The 24,618-nt window shown below is 24.2% G+C and overlaps 1 protein-coding gene across 3 annotated transcripts in view; it reads right to left on the bottom strand.

The window, feature by feature from the left end:
- The window catches only part of LOC117172525 (endochitinase), a 29,366-nt gene extending 6,441 nt beyond the window's left edge, over nucleotides 1-22,925 (bottom strand). Inside the window, exons 1-9 of one of the 3 annotated variants that reach the window (XM_033360552.1) lie at nucleotides 22,858-22,890; nucleotides 22,533-22,571; nucleotides 18,152-18,231; nucleotides 17,285-17,620; nucleotides 13,185-13,407; nucleotides 12,483-12,606; nucleotides 8,988-9,185; nucleotides 8,810-8,891; nucleotides 4,605-4,816 (exon numbers count right to left, since the gene is read on the bottom strand). In XM_033360552.1, the coding sequence (XP_033216443.1) occupies nucleotides 4,605-4,816; nucleotides 8,810-8,891; nucleotides 8,988-9,185; nucleotides 12,483-12,606; nucleotides 13,185-13,407; nucleotides 17,285-17,620; nucleotides 18,152-18,224 (1,248 nt within the window). In that variant the 5' untranslated portion in view covers nucleotides 18,225-18,231; nucleotides 22,533-22,571; nucleotides 22,858-22,890. Of the gene's footprint in view, nucleotides 1-4,604; nucleotides 4,817-8,809; nucleotides 8,892-8,987; nucleotides 9,186-12,482; nucleotides 12,607-13,184; nucleotides 13,408-17,284; nucleotides 17,621-18,151; nucleotides 18,232-22,532; nucleotides 22,697-22,857 lie in introns of all 3 variants that reach the window. The other 2 variants (XM_033360551.1, XM_033360550.1) reach the window with 2 other exon arrangements.
- Nucleotides 22,926-24,618: the final 1,693 nt, after the last annotated feature.

Below are 24,618 nucleotides of genomic sequence, written 5' to 3'. Positions count from 1 at the left end.
CATATATCTAGTCGGGAGTGGTGCTGACTGAAAACAGATGATTTGGAGCGATTCGTGCGCCATCTGTTGGTCATTCTAAGGACTTATTTAACTACCCTCGTACTACTTTGCTACTATTTTGGGACCAACATTTTAAGTGATTGCTAAAATTTTCACGAGATTTAAAAATGTTAATCAGTTTTCAAGGAGTTCTAAAGTAATTTAACTGATTGACGAGATTTAACAGGGCTTTTGGATTCAAAGCTTATAGAGTATTTAGAAATACTCCAAGGGACTCGAGAGAATTTCAACAATTTTGAAGGATTTTAGCCCAGTTCAAAAAGTTTTATCTGATTTCAGAGGATTACAACGTTTAAAAAATTGTTAAAGACATTTTTCAAGATATTAGAAACTGCAAGGGATTTACAAAATTGAAAAAAAATAAAGAAATTTTCAAATATTTGCGATATTCATAGTATTACAAGCCAAATAAAAAGATTCCAAAAGATTATGAGAAATTTCTATAGATTTCAAGGAATTCAACAAAATTGGTGAGTTTTCCAGAGATTTCAGAGATTTGTAAAAGAATTCAAGGATTTATTAAATTGCCATTTATAATTATGTAAATGTAAAATTTGTGACACTTTTTTTTAATACTAAATTTGCTTTTCTCTTGAATTTTCAACTGTTTAATTGTAAACAGTTTTATTTTTAATAGTTAAAAACTGAAGAAAACTTCATTTTCAACTGTTTAAAATTAAATTTTCTTCAATTTGTAACAGTTGAAAAATACACTTTTAAAAACTGAACAATTGCATTTTTTCACTTTTCAATAGTTTAATTCTCAAGATTTGAACAGTTGCAAATTCAAGAAAATTGAATTTTCAACTGTTAAAATTATATTTTCAACTGTTTAGTCTTTAATTTACTTCAGTTTTTAATGGAATTTTCTTCAGTTTTCAATAATTTAGTTCTCAAAAGTTGAAAACTCAACATTTAAAAACAAAAAAATTAAATTTTCAACAGTTGAAAATTCTACCTTAAAAATTGATGAAAATGAAATCGAATTTTCAACAGTCACAAATTAGAGTTAGAAAATTTAAATATTTAACAGATAAAATGTTAACTATTAAAAATTGAAATTTGAATTTTAAACTGTTGAAAATTCAATTTTAAATAGCTAAATTTTCAACAGTTGAAAATTGAAGAGAATAAAATTGAAAATTCAATTTTCTGAATTTCGAAAAGTTTGATTTTTAATAGCTTAATAATTGTTAAGAAAAAATTTTATCCCAAAGAGTTGAAAATTCAATTGTAAATGTTTCGATTTTCAACATTTTAATTTTCAGTCATTTAATTTTTTCCATTTTGAGAGTTAAAAATTGAATTCATCTCCATTTTCAAAGTTATTAATTAAATTCTAAACAGTTAAAAGTTCAATTTTAAATAAATGAATTTTTCAGTTTAATTTTCAATAGTTTAAATTTCCATAGTTCGATTTTCAACAGAAAATTCAAAATTGAATTGTATACCGTGGAAGATTAAAGTTCAAAAAGTTCAAATTCTCCTTATGAAAATTGAATTTTTGACAGTCGCCAATTGAACTTTAAAAAATTGAAATATTCAATAATTGAAAATTTTAATTTTTTTAGTTATCAGAGTTAAAAAGTCAACTTTTTAAAAATTAAAAAATTGAAATTATTAAGTATTAATTTATAACATTCTAATTTTCAATTGTTCAGTTTTCTACAAAAAATTCAAGAGAATTAAAAATTCAATTTTTGAAGTTTTCAGGGTTAACAATTAAAATATATTCCATTTTCAAATTTAAAAATTCAATTTAATCATTTCAATAATCAATAGTTTAGATTTAAAGAATTTAATTTTCAAAAATTTAATCTTCGATAGGTTAATTTTTAACAGAAATTCAAAATTCAATTTTAAAAAGTTGAAAACTGAAAAAAATAAAAAAGAAGTTTCGACAGACCTAAATTTAGCTTTTGAAAATTAAAATTAAAATATTGAACTGTTAAAAATTTAAATGCCTCCAATTTTCTGAGTTAAAAATTGAATTTTATTCAATTTTTTAAGTTGAAAATTAAAATTTAAACAGTGGAACTTTTAAAAACTCATTTTTATTTAATTTTCAAAAGTTTAAATCTCAACTTTTGAAATTCTAAATTTTCAACAATAAGAATTCAATCTTTTTTAAATTTTCAGAGCTGCAAAATAAACTTTTGAAAAACTAATACAATTTAACTTTTAATAGTTACAGTTTCGACGAATTAATTTTTAAAGTATTAATTTGCAATAGTTAATTTTTCTATCGAAAATTAAAGAGTATAGAAAATTCCATTATTTTCCATTTTCAGAGTTAAGAATTGAATTGTGATCCAATTTTTATGTTAAAAATGGAATTTTAAACAGTTGAAAATTGAATTTACTTCCATTTTCAAAGTTGAAAATTGGACTTTTAACAGTTAATAATTAAATTTCAATTCGATGAATTTTCAAGAGTTAAAACTTCAGTAATTTAATTTTCTATCTAAAATTTAATACTGAATATAAGCTGTGGAAAAATTAAATTTTAAGTATTTGAAAATTCTACTTTTAAAAGTAATAATTGAAGAAAAAAATTGAATTTGGGGCAATTGCAAAATTCAAATTTAGAACATTGAAATATTCAACAATTGAAAATTCAATTTTCTTTAACTTTTTAAATTAGAAATTGAATTGTAATCCATTTGTGAAGTTGAAAATTTAATTTTAAACAGTTGACATTTCAATTTTTAACAGAAAAGTGAATTTTAAGCAGTTGAAAATTCAATTTTAAATAGTTAAATTTTCAATAGTTGAAAAGTGAAGAAAATTAAAGTGAATTCTCAACAGTCGCAAATTCAACTTTTGAAAATGTAAATATTCAACAGTTAAAACTTAAACTTTTAAAAGTTAAAATGTTTAAAATTAGAAAATTTAATTTTATTCAATTTTAAAGAGTTCAAAAATCATCTTTGAAAAAACCGAAAAAATAAAATTTTCTATTGTTATAGTTTCAAAATTTTTATTTTCAATTGAAAATTAAAAATAAAATTTTACTTCAAGAAAAAGTCGAATTTATGACAATCGCAAATTCAACTTTTGAAAATTAAAACATCTAGTTTTTGAAAATGCAAATATTCAATAATTGAAAAATCAACTTCTGAAAAATTTAATTTTCAATAGTTAAATTTTTCAATAGTTTATTTTCCTACATAAAATTAAAGAGAATTGAAAATTAAATTTGGGGCAATTGAAAACTTCAAATTTAGAACATTAAAATATTCAACAATTGAAAATTCAATTTTCTTATTTTTTGAAATTAAAAATTGAATTGTAATCCACTTGTGAAGTTGAAAATTTAATTTTAAACAGTTGCAATTTCAATTTTTAACAGAAAAGTGAATTTTAAACAATTGAAAATTCAATTTTAAATAGTTAAATTTTCAATAGTTGAAAAGTGAAGAAAATTAAAGTGAATTCTCAACAGTCGCAAATTCAACTTTTGAAAATGTAAATATTCAACTGTTAAAACTTAAACTTTTAAAAGTTAAAATGTTTAAAATTAGAAAATTTAATTTTATTCAATTTTAAAGAGTTCAAAAATCATCTTTGAAAAAACCGAAAAAATAAAATTTTCTATTGTTATAGTTTCAAAATTTTAATTTTCAATTGAAAATTAAAAATAATATTTTGCTTCAAGAAAAAATGGAATTTATGAAAATCGCAAATTAAACTTTTGAAAATTAAAACATCTAGTTTTTGAAAATGCAAATATTCAATAATTGAAAAATCAACTTCTGAAAAATTGAATTTTCAATAGTTAAATTTTTCAATAGTTTATTTTCCTACATAAAATTAAAGAGAATTGAAAATTTAATTTTCTGCACTTTTCACAGTTAAAAATTGAATTGTATTTCATTTGTAAACTTGAAAATGAAAGTTTAAATAGAAGAATATTCAACACTTTAATTTTAAATAATTAATTATCAACCATTTAATTTTCAATATTTTAATTTTTAAAAGAAAATTTCAAATTTAATTTTACACTGTGAAAAATTGAACTTTAAATAGTATAAAATTCTACTTTAGGAATTGAAGAAAAAAATTTCATTTTTGACAGTCATTGAAAAATTGACAGACACAATTGAAAATTAAATTTTCTTCGATTTTCACGGTTAAAAATTGAATTGCATTCCATTTGTAAACTTGAAAATGAAAGTTTAAATAGAAGAAAATTCAACACTTTAATTTAAAATAATTAATTTTCAACCGTTTAATTTTCAATATTTTAATTTTTAAAAGAAAATTTCAAATTTAATTTTACACTGTGAAAAATTGAACTTTAAATAGTAGAAAATTCTACTTTAGGAATTGAAGAAAAAAATTTAATTTTTGACAGTCATTGAAAAATTGACAGACACAATTGAAAATTAAATTTTCTTCGATTTTCACAGTTAAAAATTGAATTGCATTCCATTTGCAAACTAAAAATGGAATTTTAAACAGTAGAAAATTTAATTTAATTTAGTGAAGGAATGGAATTTCGGAGAGTTAAATTTTTTTAAAATTTTATTTTAAAAAATTACCCTGGGTGGAGGTTTATGAGTGGGCTCAGGAACTTCGTAGTCCTTCATATTGTCGTGTAAAATGTGCGTTAAGGCGTTAGGTTTTCCACAAAGACCCTTAAAGTCGTCCATGTCGAGGGCCCAAATCATCGCTCCTGCATAGCCCTTTTTTTTGATAAAGTGCATTTTTATTTCAATACTTTCTTTATCCTCGTATCCCACCCATTGATTACCTAGAAATTAAGAATAATTTTTTATTGTTTAAACTATCGAAACTTCAATAAAATCATTAAGAAAATCAAAATAATAAATTATAAAAATTAACATGTCATTGGTTACAAATTTAACTATTTTTTTGAAAAATCGTTTTTCTTTTCATTAAATTAAAATTTTTAATGATCATTTACCCAAAGAATTTTTGATTGAAAAATAATCTTTTGATAGAAAATTCATTTTTTGCTATAAAAAAATTTTATTTTAAATTAATCGACGTTAATTGAGGATTTAATTATTTTGTTGAAAATTCTACTTTTTTGGTTACATTAAATTTTTTATTTAAAATTTAAATATTTTATGGCAAAATATCAGCTATAATATTTTTTTTAAAAACATTCATCTGTTTAATTTTTGATTTTAATTAATTAAGGTTGATCTTCTTTGTTCAAATTTTCTTTTTGGGTTAAATAATTATTTTGTAAATATTGAACTTTTAGATAGAAAATTAATATATTTATTTTAAAATATTGTAAAAATACCAATTTATGCAGAACATTTGTTGTTTTATATTAAAAAATAATTTTTTAATTGATAATTTAAATATATGAATTTTGATCAAAATAATTTTTTAATTGAACTATTTGGTTAAAAATGTGTTTCGTTAAAAATTAATTAATTTTTTTTGTAGAAAATCATTCTTTTTGGTTGAGAATTCAAAGATTTGACTAGAAACTTAATTCTTTGGTTGAAAATTTACATTCTTGTTGGAAATTCTTATTTTTAGGTTGAAAATTCAAGTGTTTTGCAGAATTTTTTTTTTTATTAATTTTTTAAAATGATAATTTACCTATTTCATTTTTGGTCAAAAATGTATATTTTTAGTTAAAAAAAAAACTAATTGTTTAAAATTATAGTAATTTGTTGAAAATTCATCTATGTTTGGTAAAAAATTTAATTTTAAATTGAAAGTTTACATGTTTGAATTGATAACTCAACAGTTTTGTCTAAAAAGTTTGTTTTTTAAATTGAAAATTATTATTTTGTTAAGAAAAATGAAATATTCCAATTAAAGAAAAATTAACTTTCAAGTTTAAAAATTAACTATTCGTGTAAGAATATATGTATTTTGTTAAAAGAATTTTTGTTTTTTAGTTATAAATTTATTTATTTTTGTTGAAAAATCGCTTTTTTAAATTTGAAATTAATTTTTTTAAATAAAAACTTAAATATTTCATCTTTCGAAAAAATGGTTTCATTGAAAAAATGTAACTAGCCGGTTAAAAATGTATGTATTTCGCTAAAAATTCCTTTGTTTCTTTTGTTAAATATTTTTAATATTTTAAATATTTACTTCGAAATTTAGCTTTTTGATTGAAAATGTACTTTTTTGTTGAAATCTTATATTTTCAGGTTGATAATTCGACTTTTCTGTATTGAAAATTCGTCTTTTTGTCTTAAAAATGATACCATATTGTAAAAACTTCAGCTGCAGTGTAGAAAATTTATTTATTTTCGAAAATTTTAATTAATTGTTTATAATGAAAATTTAACCATTCCATTTTTGGTCAAAAATTTATTTTCTTTAGGTTACAAAATTAAACTATTTGGTATGTAATTTGTTGAAAATTCTTCATGTTTATAAAAAAAATTGATATTCTTCATTACAATTGGACTATTTGGTTAAAAATCTATTTGTTTGAAAATGTACTTTTTCTCAAAGCATCCTATTTTTGGGTTGAAATATCAACTTTTTGTATTGAAAATTAGTTTTTTTTTGTTATTAAAAATTAAACTGTGTTGTGAATATTTAATTTTTTTTAATTTAAAATAATTTTTTAAATGAAAATTCAAGTAATTCACTTTTTGGGTAAAAATTGATCTTTTTAGTTTAAAATTTGAACTATTTGGTTAGAAACTTATGCATTTTGTTGGAAATTCGTATTCTTTGGTAAAAAATTAACTTTTGATCAAAAACTCATATTTTTTTAGTTTATAATTCAATTGTTTTCTATAGAAAATTTCTTCTTATAAATTAAAAATTTTGGATTGAGAATTGACCTATTTTTTTTACCAAATTTAACTGTTTGATTGAAACTTTACTTTTTTATTGAAACTTCATATTTTTGGATACAAAATTAAACTGTTTTGTTACGAAAATTCGTCATTTTGTCTTAGAAATTCAATAATTTGTTAAAAAAAATAATCTATTTGTCAGAAAAATAAATTATTACGTAGAAAATTCAACGTTTTTATCGAAGAAACATTTTTTTTTCTTGAAATAATAATTTTCTGAAACAAAAATTAAACTATTCAATTTTGGATCAAAAATGTATTTTTTTAGTTTAAAACTTTAAATATTTGGTTAAAAATTTATGTGATTTGTTGAAATATGCTATTTTTTTGTAGAAAACTGACTTTTTTATTCAAAGCATAATTTGTTGGGTAATAATTCAACCGTTTTGTATAGAAAATCCGTTTTTCTAAATTTAAAATTAATTTTTTCAAATCAAAATAAAAATATTCCATTTTTTCCTGAAAATGTTTCTTTGTAATTTGTTGAAAATCCGTTTTTTTTTGGTACAAAATTAATCTTCCTGGATTAAAATTCAACTGTTTAGTTAGAAATTTAACTAGTTGGTTGAAAATTTACTTTCTTATTGAAACTTAATATTTTCATGTTGAAAAGTCAACTGTCATGTATAAAAAAAAAGTCTTGAAATTGAACAATATTGTAGAAAATTACAATTTTTGGAATTAAATATTAAGTTTGTTAAATGAAAATTAAACTATTTTATTTTGGGTTAAAAACTTACCTTTTTACTGTAATAAATTCAACTACTTGGTTCAAAATTCAACTTTTTTTTGTAGAAAATTACTTTTTTTAATTGAAAATTAAGTTTCTGAAATAAAAATCTAAATATTCAATTTTTAGCAAAAAATGTTTTAATTTAGTAACTATTTCTTAAAAATTTTATGTAATTTTGAAAATTGGTCTTTTTTGGTAGAAAACTTACTTCTTTATTGTACTCATAATTGTTTTTGTTGAGAATTCAATTGTTTTATATAGAAAATTCGTTTTTATAAATTTAAAATAACTTTAGGGAAAGGATAATTTAAATATTTAATTTTTGATAAAAATTGTTCTTTTTCGTTAGAAAACTTAACTATTTTATGTAATTTGTTAAACATTCTTTTGTATCGAAAATAATTTTTTTTTTAAATTAAACTGTGTTCTATAAAATATATTTTTTCAGTTAAAAATCAATTTTTTAAATTGCATTTTTGACTATTTCATTTTTGGTGTTTCAATTCAGTCGTTTTTCATGGAAAATTTGTTTTTCTAAATTGAAAATTAATTTTAAAAAATGAAAATTGAAATATTCAATTTTTATATAAAAATCAATCTTTTTAGTTATAAAATGTAACTATTCGGTTGAAAATTCTATTGTTTTTCTTAACAAATTCGACCTTTTGTTTAAAAAATTCAATAACTATTTTGTAGAAAATTCAAGTGTATCATAGAAAATTAATTTTTTTTAATTGAAAATTTAATTATATAATTTTTGATTAAAAATTATGCTTTTTAATCTGAAACTGTAAGTGCTTAATCTGAAATTGACTTAATTAGTGGAAAGTTAGCCTTTTTTGGTAGAAAATTAACTGTTTTGTATTGGAAATTCGCCTTTTATCTTGCAAATTTAACAATTTAATTCAACTATTTGGTAGAAAATTTAATTCTTAGTTAGAAAATTAAACTTTTTTCTCTGAATTTCTTTTTTAATTAAAAATTAATTTTCTATTATGAAAATTGAACTATTCAATTTTCGCTTTAAAATTGATATTTTTAGTTTAAATAATGCAACAATTTAGTTAGAAATTGTTCTAATTTTTTTTAAGTTCGTCTTTTTTGGTAGAAAATTAATCTTTTCATTAGAAAATTAATCTTTTTGGCAGAAAATTTACATTTTTGTTTAAAAATTCATTTATTTTATTTAATTCAATTATTTTACCCTTGTAGGTATACGGAACTTTTCCAACAGAATCCCATTTCTTTGTCCATCCAGCTTCAGGGTCATTAACTTCTGTACAAATCTAAAAAAACAATAATAATTAAATTATATTGTTTCAGGGCCTATAAAATTTTTTATTAAAAAAAAATTTAATTTATAGCTAATGGAAAAATCCTACCTCATAATAAGCCAGGAAACCCTTAGCCTGAGTATATTTTCCAGGAGCTCCCCCATCAGCCTCTTTATTGATATAAGTTCCCATATTGTAATTGGTGTTGCTGTTACTCAATGTGAAAGTTCTTCCATAAAAGGGGACCCCAACTACCAATTTATTCGCTGGACATCCCATGTCTTCCCAAAGCATCAGACCGTCGTTCTATAAATAATTAATTTTTTTGTTTAAATTTTCATCATCAATGGGATTATCCAAAAATTAATTACAATTTTTTTTATGCATACAAAAGTAGAATTAAAAAAAATTTTTTTTTTTGACAAAGTAGATATATTTTTAACTTGAAGGATAAATCTTCAAACGGAATAGTGAAACTTCAAACTGAAAAATATCAATTGAAAAGGTCTTCAATTTATTTTTAAATAAAATGTAGATTTTTGATGATTTTTAAATACAATTTTGAAATTTTGAGAGATTTTGAAAAGTTTAAATGATAATAAAATGATTTTCTTGAAATTCCCTTCTTTGAGTTTAGTTTTCATGCTGGAAAGTGGTAAATTTTAAACAGAAAGATTCATTTTCAACCAAGAGAGAGGAATTTTCAAAGAAAAAAAAATAATGTTTCGAAAAACAGTTGCATTTAGAAGCAAATATTGGCACTTTCAAACAAAATAAATTATTTTTTTAGTGGAATTTCCAAACTACAATGACGAAATTTCAATGAAATAGTCGAAATTTGAGTAAAACAATAATTGAATTTTCAACAAAATAATACAATTTTCATTAAAATAATTGGAATTGTTATCAAATGGTAGTTATTTTATTGAGAATAGATTAAATTGATAAAAATGGGATTAATTCTCTATAAAAAATGTATTTTGAACAAAACAAATTAATTTTCAAACAAATATTTGAATTTTCAACTAAAAAAGGTAACTTTTCAACAAAAAAATGTAAACATTAACTTTTCAGCATGCAAAATAAATTCAAACAGAAATCAAAAATTTTTTAACAAAATAGTCAAATTTGCAATCAAGGAGATAAACTTTAACTAAAAATTAAATATAATTTTAAATTAACGAGATTAGTTTGGTACCAGAAAAGATGAATTTTGAACTCAAAAAGTTGACTTTTCAACAAAAAGTGGTAAGCTAAATTTTAGATAAACAAATAAATTTTAAACAATAGAAAAAAAGGATCTTCAACACAATAATTAAATTTTCAACTAAAGAGAAAGCTTTAACTAAAAAATACATTTTTAAAAAGAGCAGATTAATTTTTGACATAAATTATGAATCTAAATTTGGGATTAGTTAAATAATCAGTTAGGAAAATAAATTTTTGACGAAATGAAAAACAAGCAAATTAATCTTCCACCAAAAAGACGATTTTTAAACAAAATAGATGGATTAAGGACCAAATAGTCGAATTTCCACTAAAAAATATAGATTTACAAAAAAAAATAATGAAATAGAACAATTTTCTTTAAAAAAATTAATTATTAAAAACAAAAAAATACATAAAAACAGTTAAATCTGAAAGTGAGAATATTAATTTCTTACCAAGAAGACGGAATTTCAATAAAATGACAAACATACAATTTTTAACTAAAAAAGAAAATTTTCACAAATATAAAACGAATTTTTTATCAAAATTATGAATTTTCAAACAAAAATGGTCCATTTTTAACTGAATATAGAAGCAACAAAAAAATTTACAAAAAAATAAAATAGTCAAATTTTCATTAAAAAAAATTAGTTTATAACCAAAAATAAATTTTTAAGAAAATTGTTCAATTTTTTACGAAAAATATGAATTTTTAACAAAGCTCTTTTAATAAATTAGTAGAATTTTCAAACCAGAAAGACAAATTTTCAACAAAATATGCGATTTTTCAATTTTAAATTTAAATTTTCAAGCAAAATATTGAATCTAGTTAGAAAAGACTTTAAAAAATGCAGCTATTTTCTAATTTTTTAGAAAAGATAAAGTGTCAAAAAAATGAAAAAGTTAATAGTTCAGTCAAAAATTATTTTAATTGAAAAAATTCAAGATTAGTTTAATTCAACCATAAAATGTTAATTTTCCACCCAAAAATTGAATTATCTATCAAGAAGAAGAATTTTCCACAAAATAGTTAAATTTTTCAACCCGAAAATATGAATTTTCAACAAAAATGTTCAGTTTGTACTGAATAGTTTAATTTTCAACCAAAAGATATGAATTCTAAAAAAATGCTAAATTTCAGTAAAAAAAGATTTTAATTACAAAAAATCAAAACTAGTTGAATTTATACAAAAAGACGATTATTTAAAAACATAGTTAAATCCTCAATCAAAGAAAATTACAAAATGTACATTTTTGAAGATTTTTAAATACAATTCTGAAGTTTATAAGGATCTTGAAAGGTTTCAAGATAAAAAAATGTTTTACCTAAATTTCCAGGGAAATTTTTAATTGATTTTTTATCTTGAATAATTAATTTAATGAAAAATTTTAAACAGGTTTAAAAAGGTTGCCAGTAGCAAACAAAGCAATTTTTCATTTCAAAAGATTTTCCAAATTAAAAAAAAAAGAATGTGGAAGATTTTAAGGTAATTTTTCAATCTTGTAACGTTCTTGCAAGCTTTTAGGAAAAATTCCAATAATTAAAACAAAATGTAGATTTTTTAACATTGTGAAATTAAATATTCAAGTTTTATAATGAGTTTAAACGGTTTTAAAATGAAATGAAATTTTCTTTGGATTCCTGGGAATATTTGCAGTGATTCTTTATTTTGACAAATTAATTTGAAAGAATAATTATAAATATTTTAAAGCAGTATAAAATATTTATAAGATTGTCAAAAACGGAAAAAAAGAGATGAGAAATATTTTAAAACCTTAAAAGATTTTAGACAAATTCTAAAATATTAAAAAATGTTTCCCAAGTGTTAAACAGCCCTAAATATCTTTCAGACTAAATCAAATTTTTTCTTAAATTTTATAAGATCCTCTAAAAATAAAAAAATATTTCTTAGAATTTTTGTAAATATTTTGTCGACAAATCTGAAATCTTTAAAAACCTTTTTAATTGGGTAAAAGTTGAACTACTTTGTTAAAAATTTATTATTTTATTAATAGAATTATTTCTTCGGTTGTAAATTGGACTATTTTATTGAAAATAAGTATTTTATGTGTTAATTAATTTTTGGTTGCTAATTTCATTAAAAATACAACTTCTTGTTTACAAATTAAATTATTTTATTTAACAAGGTCCTCACTGTTTACGTTTGGACCCACGATTTAGGACCAAGGCTATTTGCAGCCAACCACTCGACATTGGCCTTAAACCGAGGTTTTGGTGTGTTAAAATTTATATTAAATTAAACGACCTTAAATAATAAAAAAAAAACCATTAAAAAATGAATAAAAAAGATCTCTGCGAACAAAGTTCATGATGCGAACAGAATGTATTAGCTGCAAGCACTTTTAGATTTTTATTATTAATTAATTACTTACCACGTTCAATTTTTCATAGGCCCATTGATCATGCGGTCTTTTGTAAAGTGGACTATGTACGTCTGCGAAACCAGCCCAGTTTCCTCGAAGATCATATGCCATCACATGGATGGCGTCAACATATCTATAATTTAATTCAAAATGGTTAAAAAATTGAAGGCTCGGAAACCAGAACCGTACTAGCGCTCGAGCCGCAGGCAGGAGTGGGGATAACGTGCAGAAAACGAAATGGAAGCTTCTCCGTGCGTCATCCCCACTACTGCCTACTGCTCAAACGCTCCTTCGGTTCTGCTTCAAATATAAAAAGCTATGTGGGCTAAGAGGTTGTGCTTTTTTTAAATGTTAAACTTTTTATCCAGTTTTGACTTTGTAAGGTAATAATAAATTAAAATTAACAAACAAAATTGTTTAAACAATTTTTTATGGTTTATAATATTATGCTATAGCATATTATAGCTATAAAATATAATCCCAATTGAGAAACTTAAAATTGAAATTTTCATTTAGAAGAGTGAAATTTTTATTTTCATTGAATAATAATTGTTTAAACAAATTATTATAGCTTATAGCCAGCTTTTAGCTTTTCAGTACTTCGGTTCTGCTTTCCGAGCCTTCAATTCTATTTTTCGAAAAATTTGTCTCCGTAACTATGTCATTTATAAATTATATTTTTCTTTCTTTTTCTCTTTTGGACAAACTTACTCGCAAAGTTCTGGAACGTGATAACCTTCTTGGAGACGGAATTTAGCCAAAGGCACTGCCATTGTAATTTCCCATCCTTTTCCTTCATTATCGAAAGCCCTTCTAAGTTCCTGCACGAAAAAGTAGAAATTATCTTTGTCTGAGAATTTACCATCCCTATCAGTTGCTGCAGGATATTCCCAATCCAAATCGAAACCGTCAAAGTTATATGTCTTCATAAATTCTGAAATCAAAGCAAAATATTACAATTTTATGATTTCAGGATTCAAATTGCGAAAGAAATAGTAGATAAGTACGGTGATTTCTCATTATAGATTCCGTTACCGACACAGTTACCGACATCGAGAAAATGCTAGAGCCGAAGAGGTTCGTGTCCGTGCTAAGTTTCTAGAAGGTTCTCGAAGGTTACCAATCACATCATACAATGATATTGCGCAATCGTGAGAGACGAATTTGTTTGAATATTTTCAAGGATATTTATTATCTCAATTAAGCATTTCGCGTAAACATTTTATATTTTGGTTTATCCTTGCATTTTCTACTGCGTTATATATTGATAAGAAAAGTAAGGATGAATCAAAATGTAACATTGAAAAAAATGCCCGAAAGGCGTAATTGAGATGACAAATAACCTTGAAGTTGGTTACACAAATTCGCCTCTTATAATTGAAAAATATAATTGAATTACGTCATCGGTAGCCTTCGAGAATCTTCTAGAACCTGAGCGTGAATACGAACCACTTTAGCTGTAGAATATTCTCGATATAGGTTATTGTATCGCTAAAGGAATATTCTAAAAAAAAATGTCTGCACAATTTGATAAAAAGTTTTGTCATTCTATAGAATCGAATAGTTTTAATTCTTTATGTATTGTTCGATTTAATGTTATAAAAAAATTACATTCATGGATCGTATTAAAAAAAGGAGGGGGAAAACTTCAAAAAATAAATCTTTTGTTAAATTGAAGAAGCCATCATGTGGAAGTTGAAAGAAACCATAATCTCAATTTCGCTATTCGAGTTGCTGCTGTGAAAAATACTGTAGTTATTAGTATTCTAAATTTGACCATGTTGAAAGGTAGTGCAGTCCATCAATAAAAATTAAACAAAAAATTGTAAATGGTGGTCGGGGTAAATTTGTTATCAACAAAAAGGACTATTTTGACTATTTTTTGGGTATTTTTTGAGGTTAGAAAAAAATCGTCATCTAATGGGGCCAAACGGCCACCGGATTCTGATTCAGCGACCTCAAAAACATAAGACCAACATGGTCTCGTCACAAGCTCAGACTTTTTTTTGTGTGCCTATGTTACCAATATAGAGTGGAATGCTTGTTCTGCCTTTTCTTTAAAAATTAACTTTTGGTAAATCTTTTTGGTTTAAAAAATGGTCAATGCTTCCTTCGCTTTGCATTGATGGACTGCACTACTGTTAGATATATTTAAAATTCCATAACAACTACAGTGTTTTTTGCAGAAACAACTCGAGATGATAATTTGAGCAACCCTCTTTTAGTTATGTCTTTCATTGAGTAAATAAATTTATTGGTATCAATAGGTAGGCTAGATTTTTTTTCGTAACAGTAAAAAATTCGACGACGTGAGAAAAAAAAGCTTTCGAATAAAGTGTTTTACAATTATAAAAGGACTGGTAAAATTCAAACCAGAAGAAGATAGCAATAATGTTAAGAAGATAATTTATCATCCAGTCTCGAGAAAGAAATGATCTTCTCATCAGAAAACAAAAATCCAAAGTAGAAAGTCTTTAGCATAAACTAAAGAAGCCAATATCTAGAAGTTAAAAAAACTATAACCTGAAATTCTTCTCTCGAATTGCTTCTGTGGAAAACACTGTAGTTGTTAGTATTATCTAAACTTGAATTTGTTGAAAGTTAGTATAGTCCATCAATAAAAACGAAAGGAACTATTGGAAATTGCTTAGCGAAAGAGAATTAATAATATTTAATTTCAAAAAAGGGGAGAGAATAAGCGTTTCTCTTCATATTGATGGTCAAAATCGAGAGATGTTAACAACAACTACATTGTTATTCATAAAACTAACTCAAGATAGGACAGCTCTTGATGCTCATCATCAAAATGAAGCTGAACGCCTTTTCTGTTTCCTCTTTGAAAATTATCTATTGTTATATCGTTTTTTAAAAACAATTTTTAATTTTTCCATAATTTTTCATTGATGGACTGCACTAGTTCTCAACATGGTGATTTAAAATACCATAACATCTACAGTGTTCTTACAGAGCTAACTCGCGATGAGAATTTTGATAACCCTCTTTTAGTTATGTTTTGTCAATGAGCGAAGTAATCTATTCGTATCTATAGACAGCTTAGATTTTTTTCCATAAAAGTACACAGTTTGATGATTTAAGAATTAAACAGCTTTTGAATTAGATGATTTACAATTATAAAAGGACCAGAAAACTTTAGACTAGAACAAGTCATCAATAATGTTAAGAAGATAATTTATTGTCAACGTCTCGAGAGATAATTGTTCTCTAAATCAAAAAACAACAATCCGAAGTAAAAAATCAGTCTTTAGTAAAATTAAAAAAGTTACTAATATGTAGCAGTTGAAAGAAACTATCCTGCACATTTCTCATCTTGAGTTACTTCAGTGAAAAACACTCTAGTTGTAAGCATTCTAAATTTGACCATCTTGGAAGGTAGTGCAGTCTATAAATAAAAATTAAAGGAAACATTGGACATTGTTTAGGAAAAAAAATGTAACAAAAGTTAATTTTAAAAGGGGAAACAGAATAAGCGTTGCTCTCGATATTGATGGTCAACGTCGAGAGATTTTAACAACAACAATGTTTTTCACATAACTAACTCGAAATGAACATTTGAGCAAGCCTCCTTTAGTTGTGTTTTTGATTGCTTCAAGTAATCTATTGGTATCTATAGATAGCCTAGAGTTTTTTATCATAATAGTATACAGTTTGATTATTAGAGAAATGAACGGATTTTGAATGAGGTGATTTAAAACTATAAAAGGAGCAGAAAACTTCAGACCAGAAAATGATATAAATTATGTTAAGAGAATCCTTTATTGTCAACATCTCGAGACACAAATGTTCTCCTCTTCAGAAAAGAAAAATCTCGACTTAGTTTTACGAAAAACATTGCAACTGTTAGTAGTCTAAATTTAAACACGCAGTCCATCAATAAAAAATAAGGGAAACATTGGAAATTGTTTAACAAAACAGAAGTAATAAATGTTAACTTTGAAAGAGGAAATAGAACAAGCCATCAATAGGGAGCTGAACGCCTGTTCTGTTTCCTCTTTCAAAATTATTCACTTTTATTAAATTTTTGCTTTGTTAAACATTTTTCAATGCTTCCTGTATTTTTTATTGATGAAATGCACTACTTTTGAACATGGTCAAAATCAAAATACAATAACAAATACAGTAATTTTCGCACAACTATTTCAAGATGAGAATTTGAATAACCCTCTTTTAATTATGTTTTGTCAATGACCGAACTAATCTATTGGTATCTATAGAGAGCTTAGATGTTTTTCCGTAATATTAAACAGTTTATTGATCGAAAATTAACAAGATTTGGAATTAGGCGATTTGCAATCATAAAAGAAGCAGAAAACTTCAGACCAGAAGAAGATATCAATGATGTTGAGAAGATCCTTTATTGTCAGCCTCTCCAAAGACAAATTGCTTAACAAAAAAGATGCAACAAAAGTTAATTTTGAAAGAGGAAACGGAACAAGCGTTCCTCTTCATATTGATGGCAAACATCGAGAGATTATCCCAAAAACTACAGAGTTTCTCAAAGAACGATGTTTACCATTACTATGAAGCCAATCGATTTTTCTGTCTACTTTTTTCAAAATCAACTTTTGTTACATTTTGTTGTTGTTCAACAATTTACAATGTGTCCTTTATTTTTTATTAATTGAATGCCCTACCTTTGAAGGACTTATTTGTTACTTTAGGTTTTCTTTTCCCAATGCAGGTATTTGCTTCTCGAAACGTTGAACATAAAGAATCTTCTTAACAACATCAAAGTATTTTTTTGGTCTGAAATTTAATGTAATTTAAAATAAAATAAAATGAAAATGTCTCACCAATAACGCTTTGAATGAAAATATCACGTCTTGCTTTGACACTGACAAGATTGCTGTATTTTTTTCCACCTTCGCCCCATCCACCAACAGCAACTTCTGTCTTTAGATTAGGATGCTTAAGCTTAAGATTTGTAAAATTTTTGAATCCATTTTTCCCGACATCAAGTTCCTCGTCGAGTACTAAAACTTCCCAGGTAGCATCATTCACACCAATAAATGAATAAATGACGTGAGTGCATAAATCACCAGGAATATCGTCTATTCCATAACTTCCAATTCCTGGTCGATAAATTGCCCAATTACTGAAGTAGCAAACTACCTTTGATGCTTGGTTTCCTATTTTGCAGACAACAATCAATAATTATTAATTAATTAATTGAATATTTTTCTTTTGAGTATACATTCGACGTAATATTTGTTTAATGTAAGAATTTATCTAAATTCAAACAAACCTCTTTCTTTTACTTTCTTTAAATGAAGAAACCTAAGCTTTTCTTTTAGACAAACATGAAACCAATAAATGGTCTTTTTATTTCAAAATTTGTATAATAAAACAATTATTTAAATTTGTTTCTCCCTCATGGTTTAATTTGAAAAGTTTCAATGCTTTTAGTTTCACTTTTTTAATTTAGAAAAGAATTAAAGAATACTGTGATTTTAGCCAATTTCTGTAGGCTTTAAATTCAACATAGCCATTGATAGTTTTTCAATAACTTAAGTATACCCGATGTGAAAAAATCATTTCTTTAATGACTTCTCTTCTTTTGACTTTTTTTCGTGAGAAAATTTAACCATTTTCTCTTTTTTGAACTATTTTTGGCTGTGATCATTGATATTATTATTCTTTCTAAAAAACACTCAACTTACCACTGCATTTTGAAGCAAAGGCTACTAAGAGTAGAAAAAGGGAAATTAAGAGTTTCCCTGTCGAGCAGGACATTCTAAAACTGAAAAAATTATGATTAAAACTTCGTAAACAATTGTATTATTTTTTAAATTCCACGTTTTTTTATCTTGAGTTTGAACTTGAGTGAGAATTGTGTGTAAATTAATAAAACTCAGCAAGAAAAATGAATTATTTTTGTTGAAAAATGAATTATTTTTTTGAAAAATTATCTTTTGGATTGAACTCTTTTCTTGAAAATTTATTTTTCTTAAATGTATCTTTCTAGTTTAAAATTATTTTGTTTTGTTGAAACTGTAACTAATTCTTTGAAAATTGACTGTGTTGTTAAAAATTGAACTATTTTTATAAAATTTTTAATTTTTGGCAGCAAATTCAACCGTTTTATAAATAATTCGTACTTTTGGCTTTAAAGTTCAACACTTTTGTTGAAAATTCCTGTCTTTTTTAATAGAAATTTAATCGTCGTATTGGAAAATTTATCTTTCCGGTTGAAAATTGAACCAGTGTATGATAAATTTATATTTGTAAGGATTTAACTCTTTGGTTTAAAACTTAACGTTTTTATGACAATTTCGTTTTATTTTGCTATAAAAATTAATTTTTTGCTCTAACACTCAAATAAGAATGTTTCAGTGACAACTAAAAACAAAAATTAATTTCTGGTCATTTTCTGATTATTAACTATTTTTCAAAGAAATAACAATTTTAAACTTTCATACCTGAAAGAATGGTCAATTTAAATATAGAATAAATAACTAAAAAATAAAATTATTGAAAACAACCAAATTGAAATTTTAATTTAGAAGAGTGAAATTTTTATTTCCATTGAATAATAATTGTTTAAACAAATTATTATAGCTTATAGCTATCTTCTTCAATACTAATAATAAATAGTTACGGCTTTTTCTGAAATTTTTAACTTTTTGTTTACTTTTCAATTAGAGTGTAGTAATAATTAATTCAAGATAATACAAAAAATTATTTTAACAATTTATTATTGTTGTTAATAGTTTTCTCTTTGTTTGATGGCAGAAAATTGCGGTTTTTTTTTAATTTGTAACTATTTGTCTATTTTTGACATGAGTTGAATGTGTGGATTTATGAATATTTGTTTAAACCAATTATTGTTATTAACTGTCATCATCTATATAAATGCCATATAGTTGCGGTTTTTCTCGAAAATTTAAAATTTTCTTCTGCTTCTCAATAAGTGTAGTTGTAATTTATGGATGTTAATACAAATAGTTGTTTAAGCAATTAATACATAATTAATTTGTGATTAAACAATCTCTTTCTTTTTTGTCAATATATATTTCTAAAATAAAACAGATGTTTAAAATATTTTTTAAATTTTCTATACATATCATATTGAATGTAAATTTTTCTTGAAATAGTGAGTAAGAGCCTTTTTCCTAAAATTATTAATAATATTTATCATTTTGTCCTAACTAAAAAATATTAAAAATTTTAAGATTTCACAAAGATCTGCGAACTTTCTAGCATTACTCTAAGAAAAGATAGTTATAAACCATAGAAAATTGTGTAAACAATTTTGTTTGTTAATTTTCATTTATTATTACCTTACAAAGTGAAAACAGGATAAAAATTTTAACATTCTTAAAAAAGGACAACCTTTTAGCACTTATCTTAGAAATGATAGTTATTAACAATAATAATTTGATTAAATAATTATTTTTGCTCAATTGAATTAATTATTGACTCACTCCTGGTGAACAGTAGACAAATAGTTACAAATTTCAGAAAAATGCAATTTTTTAGCATTATTCCAATTGAATATTATTAAAATAATAATAATTTATTTGAACAATTATTATTGTTAACATTAATTAATTATTTACCACACTATAATTGAAAATTGAAAAAAAAGGAAAATATTTTCTCTTATTTCTAAATGAAGCTTCTGAAATTGAAAGTGTTTAAAATCAAAAAATTGTGAATCAGAAGATCACGAAATTGAAAAATTTTAAACTAATTTTTGAATGATTTCAAACTTTTTTATTTTCAAAACTTAAAAATTGCTTAATTTCTTCATTGTAATTTTTACAATTAAAAACTCTTAATTCTATAATGATTTAAAATAAAAAATTTCTACAATTTTCAAAATTCACAATTTAAATATTTTCAACTTTAAAGAAATGTAAATAAAAATTTTGTAATTTCTAAATCCGTTAGAGACCAAAAGTTTTAAAGCTTTAAAGTTTTCAAAGTTTTCAAAGTTTTAAAACTTTTAATTAAAGACCAAAAGTTAAGTTTTCAAATTAAAATCTTTAAAAAAATTTAAATGTGAGTTAATCAAAATTATAGACATTTTAATCCTTAAACATAAAACTTAAATAATTTTTTTTGATAAATTTTCAAAATTCAAAAAAAGTCTAGAATTTCGAAGAGTGATAATTAAATACTTTTGAATATTAAAAATGTATAAATAAAGATGGTTAAATTTAGATGATTTTGAAAATCGAGAGTCAGGTCATCAATTCAAAATCTCACCAATTGTAAAAATTTCAAAAAATAAAATTTTCAGTTTAAATTATGTAAATTTCAAAACTTCTAAGATCAGTAATCATGTTTTCAAATCTAAATCTTTCAAATTGACAAAATTTTAAAAATAAATTAATCAAAATTACATGGTTTTTAATTGTAAAATTTAAATTTTACATAATTTTTTATTTAAATTTTAAAAATTCTGTAATTTTAAAGAAAATGTTATTATTTTGTAGAAAATTTCTCTGTTTTCGGTAGAAAATTCATTGCTTGATTGAAAATTCAATTATTTGGTTAACAATAAGTTTTTCTGGTTGAGGATTCATAATTTTAGTTAAAAATTCTTAACCTTGGAGGGGAATCTAATAGTTTAGTTGAAACTAGTTTTTTTAATTAGTCGTTTTTTTAAAACTAAAAGTGGACATATTCCGCTTTTTTTTTAAATTTATCTTTTGTGTTTCAATTTTTTTTAGAAGATTTATATTTTTAGGTAGAAAATTCAACTTTTTTGTAGAAAATTTCTTGGCCTTTATAATTCAAAAAATTTTGATGGTAATAAACTATGTTGTTAAGAATTTTTTTTCGAATTATAAATTTAACTGTTTTGTTGAAACTTCATGTTTTTATTTTAAATTATTTTTTAAAATGGAAATTGAACTATTCCATTTTTCCTTGAAAATCGATCTTGTCTTGTTAAAAATTCAATTATTTAGTTTAAAATTTAAGTACTTTGTTAAGACATCATTTAATTAATTTGAAAATTATTTTTTCTTACTGAAAATTTATTTATTCTATTTTGGGTTGAAAATATTTTTTTTTTTTGGTAAAAATTCATCATTTTAGTAAAAATTTAATTGCTTTTGAGAAAAATTAAACTATTTTTGTTAAAAATGGGTCTTTTTGGTCAAAATAATTTTTTTTTTTGGTTGAAGATTCATAAGTTACGTTAAAAATTCATTACTTAAGAGAAAAATTTCACTATTTTGTTGAAAATTAGTTATCTGGTTAAAAATAAATTTTCTAAACTGCAAATCTGACTTCCATTTTGGCTTGAAAATTTAATTATTTTTTTTTTATAAAATTCATATTTCGGGTTGAAAATGCAACTTTTTTTAAATTTCCTTGACTTTAAAATTCAACAGTTTTCTTGGAAATTAACTTTTTTGTTAATAATTTGTATTTTCGAGTGAAAAATCTACTTATGTTCTTGAAAATTAATTTTTAAATTCAAAATTAATTACTTTGAATACAAACTTAAAGATTTCATTATTCCATACAAATCCAACCTTTTTGTTAAAAATCCGATTATTTGGGTAAAAATATTTTTTTGGTTGAAAATTTAACTTTTGTAGAAGAAAAGTAATCTTATTATTTAAAACTTTACTTTCTTGGTGGAAAATTTCTATCTTTGTTTGAAAATTCAAGTAATTGGTTAAAAATAAATTTTTTGGTTGAAGATTCATCAGTTTAGTTGAAAATTTATTACTTTGTAGAAAAATTTCACTATTTTGTTTAGAATAATGTTTTAATTATAATTTTCAGTTGAAAATGTAATTATTCCATTTTTGCTTTAAAATTCATATTTTGTGGTTAAAAACTACATTACTCTTTTAAACTTCAATACTCGTCCTTTTTTGGTTCAAAATTCAATTATTTTGATAGGAAAATAATATTTTTTTGTTGAAAATAAACCTTAAAACAAAATTTATTTCTCATGATTGAAGATTTATTATTCTAGTTAAAAATTTAGTAATTTGGCAAGAAATTTAACTGTTTCTTTGAAAATGTGTCTTTTTAAGTAGAAAATTAATTTTTTCCCTTTTTCCTAAAAAATACCTTATTCCCCTTTTCTGGTCTCCTTTCGCACAGTGATCCCTGTTAAGTTTCAAAATTAAATAAAAACTCAATTTAAAAATGCACCAGTCAGAATGATAGAAAAATGAAAGGAATTGAATAAAATTGATTGATAGGGGTAACCTCCCCACAGTGGATAAAGCAACCTGAAATATCTAATAATTAATTCAGATGACAAATAAAAGAAAAATATTAAATTTTCAATTTTAATTTATAAATTCGTAATTAATCACATTTAATTAATTATTTTACACACTTAATGAACCAATTTCGAACTGAACCCGCGAAAAATGAAAATAAAAAAAACCTCTATTGTAGGGAAGCACTGCGGTCCGATTAGGTCGAGATTTGACGCGATTCTGCAAGGAGTTTGAGTTTTGAATAGGGAAGCAGTGTGGAATGATGATGAAGTGGGGATTGATCAGGAGGTGGGGAATGATCGACAGCGACCGACCGGTTCTCGATTAACGATCGTGGATCACGGTGACATTGCCGTTACTGTCTTTATACTGTAATGGTAATCCTCTGTCAAGCTGGATCCCTGAAAATCGTGATTAACTAGATAAGCTAATGATTATTCCCTGGACTGGCCCTCTCGATCTTGATCTTGATCTTGAGCTCGACACCGAGGTCGATGACACTATTATGTCAATAATAATATTTTACGGTCCCAAAATTAAAGAAAGTAGCTTTAAATTCGATCTCGTGTGTTTCCACTTTTTGAAAATTTATTGCTCATTTTAGAATTTTAGTGCTCATTTTATTAGCACTTTGCTTTCTCATTATGATTAATTAGCAAAAAAGTTTGCTTTCCTATGGAAGGCGTTTAAAAAGGAGAGCTTTATATGGTGACTTTGTGAAGCTCTTTACCTGGGGTGATTGCTAGAGAGATTGATCAACGGACTGGGTCGGAGAGTGTTTTTAAAAGACTGTGTTTTATGAATTTCAAAAAACAATTGCATTAATAATCAAATAGCTAAACCTTCAAGCAAGAAAAAAAGAATTTTCATACTGCAATTGTAATTTTAATCTTAATCTTGAGCTCGACACCGAGCTCGATGGCACTATTATACCAATAATAATATTTTGCAGTCCCGCAATTGAAGAAATTAGCTGTAAATTCGATTTCGTGTGTTTCCACTTTTTTACAATTTAGTTGTCATTTTATATTGTTAGTGCTCATTTAAAGAGCACTTTGCTTCCTCATTATGATTCATTAGCAAATATCTTTGTTTTCCCATGGATGGAGTTTCAATGAGAGAGCTTTATATGCTGACTTTGTGAAGCTCTTTATCTGGGGTGATTGCTAGTGAGATTGATCAGCCAACTGGGTTGGAGCAGTATTTTTAAAAGAATAGGTCTTATGAATTTCAATTTTGAACAAAACAATTGCATTAATAATCAAATATTTAAACCTTCAAGCAAGAAGAAAAGAATTTTCATACTCCAATGGTAATCTTGGTCTTAATCTTGAGCTCGACACCGAGCTCAATGACACTATTATACCAATAATAATATTTTACGGTCCCACAATTGAAGAAAGTAGCTGTAAATTCGATCTCGTGTACTTCCACACTTTGAAAATTTAGTCCTCATTTTAGAATGTTGTGCTCATTTGATGAGCACTTTGCTTTCTCATTATGATTCATTAGAAAATATGTTTGCTTTCCCATGGATAGAGTTTAAATAAGAGGATCTTTATATGCTGACTTTGTGAAGCTTTTCACCGGGGGTGATTGCCAGAGAGATTGATCAGCGCATTGGGTTGGAGCAGTATTTTTTAACGATTGTGTTGTGAAAATCTTTTTTTTACTAAATAGTTGCATTAATACTCAAATAGTTAAATCTTCAAGCAAGAAGAAAAGAATTTTCATACTTTAATAGAAATCTTGATCTTGATCTTAAGCTCGACACCGAGCTCGAAGACACTTATGTCAATAATATTATTTTGCGGTCCCAAAATTGAAAAAAACTGGCTGTAATTTCGATTTCGTATGTTTCCACTTTGTATTGTCAAATTTATAGTGCTGATTTGATAAATAGTTTGCTTCCTTGTTATAAATGATTA

Source organism: Belonocnema kinseyi, chromosome 5, assembly GCF_010883055.1.
Source record: "Belonocnema kinseyi isolate 2016_QV_RU_SX_M_011 chromosome 5, B_treatae_v1, whole genome shotgun sequence".
NCBI lineage: Eukaryota > Metazoa > Arthropoda > Insecta > Hymenoptera > Cynipidae > Belonocnema > Belonocnema kinseyi.
Note: the sequence above shows the minus strand (reverse complement) of the source record. Positions and strands in the feature narration are given on the sequence as shown.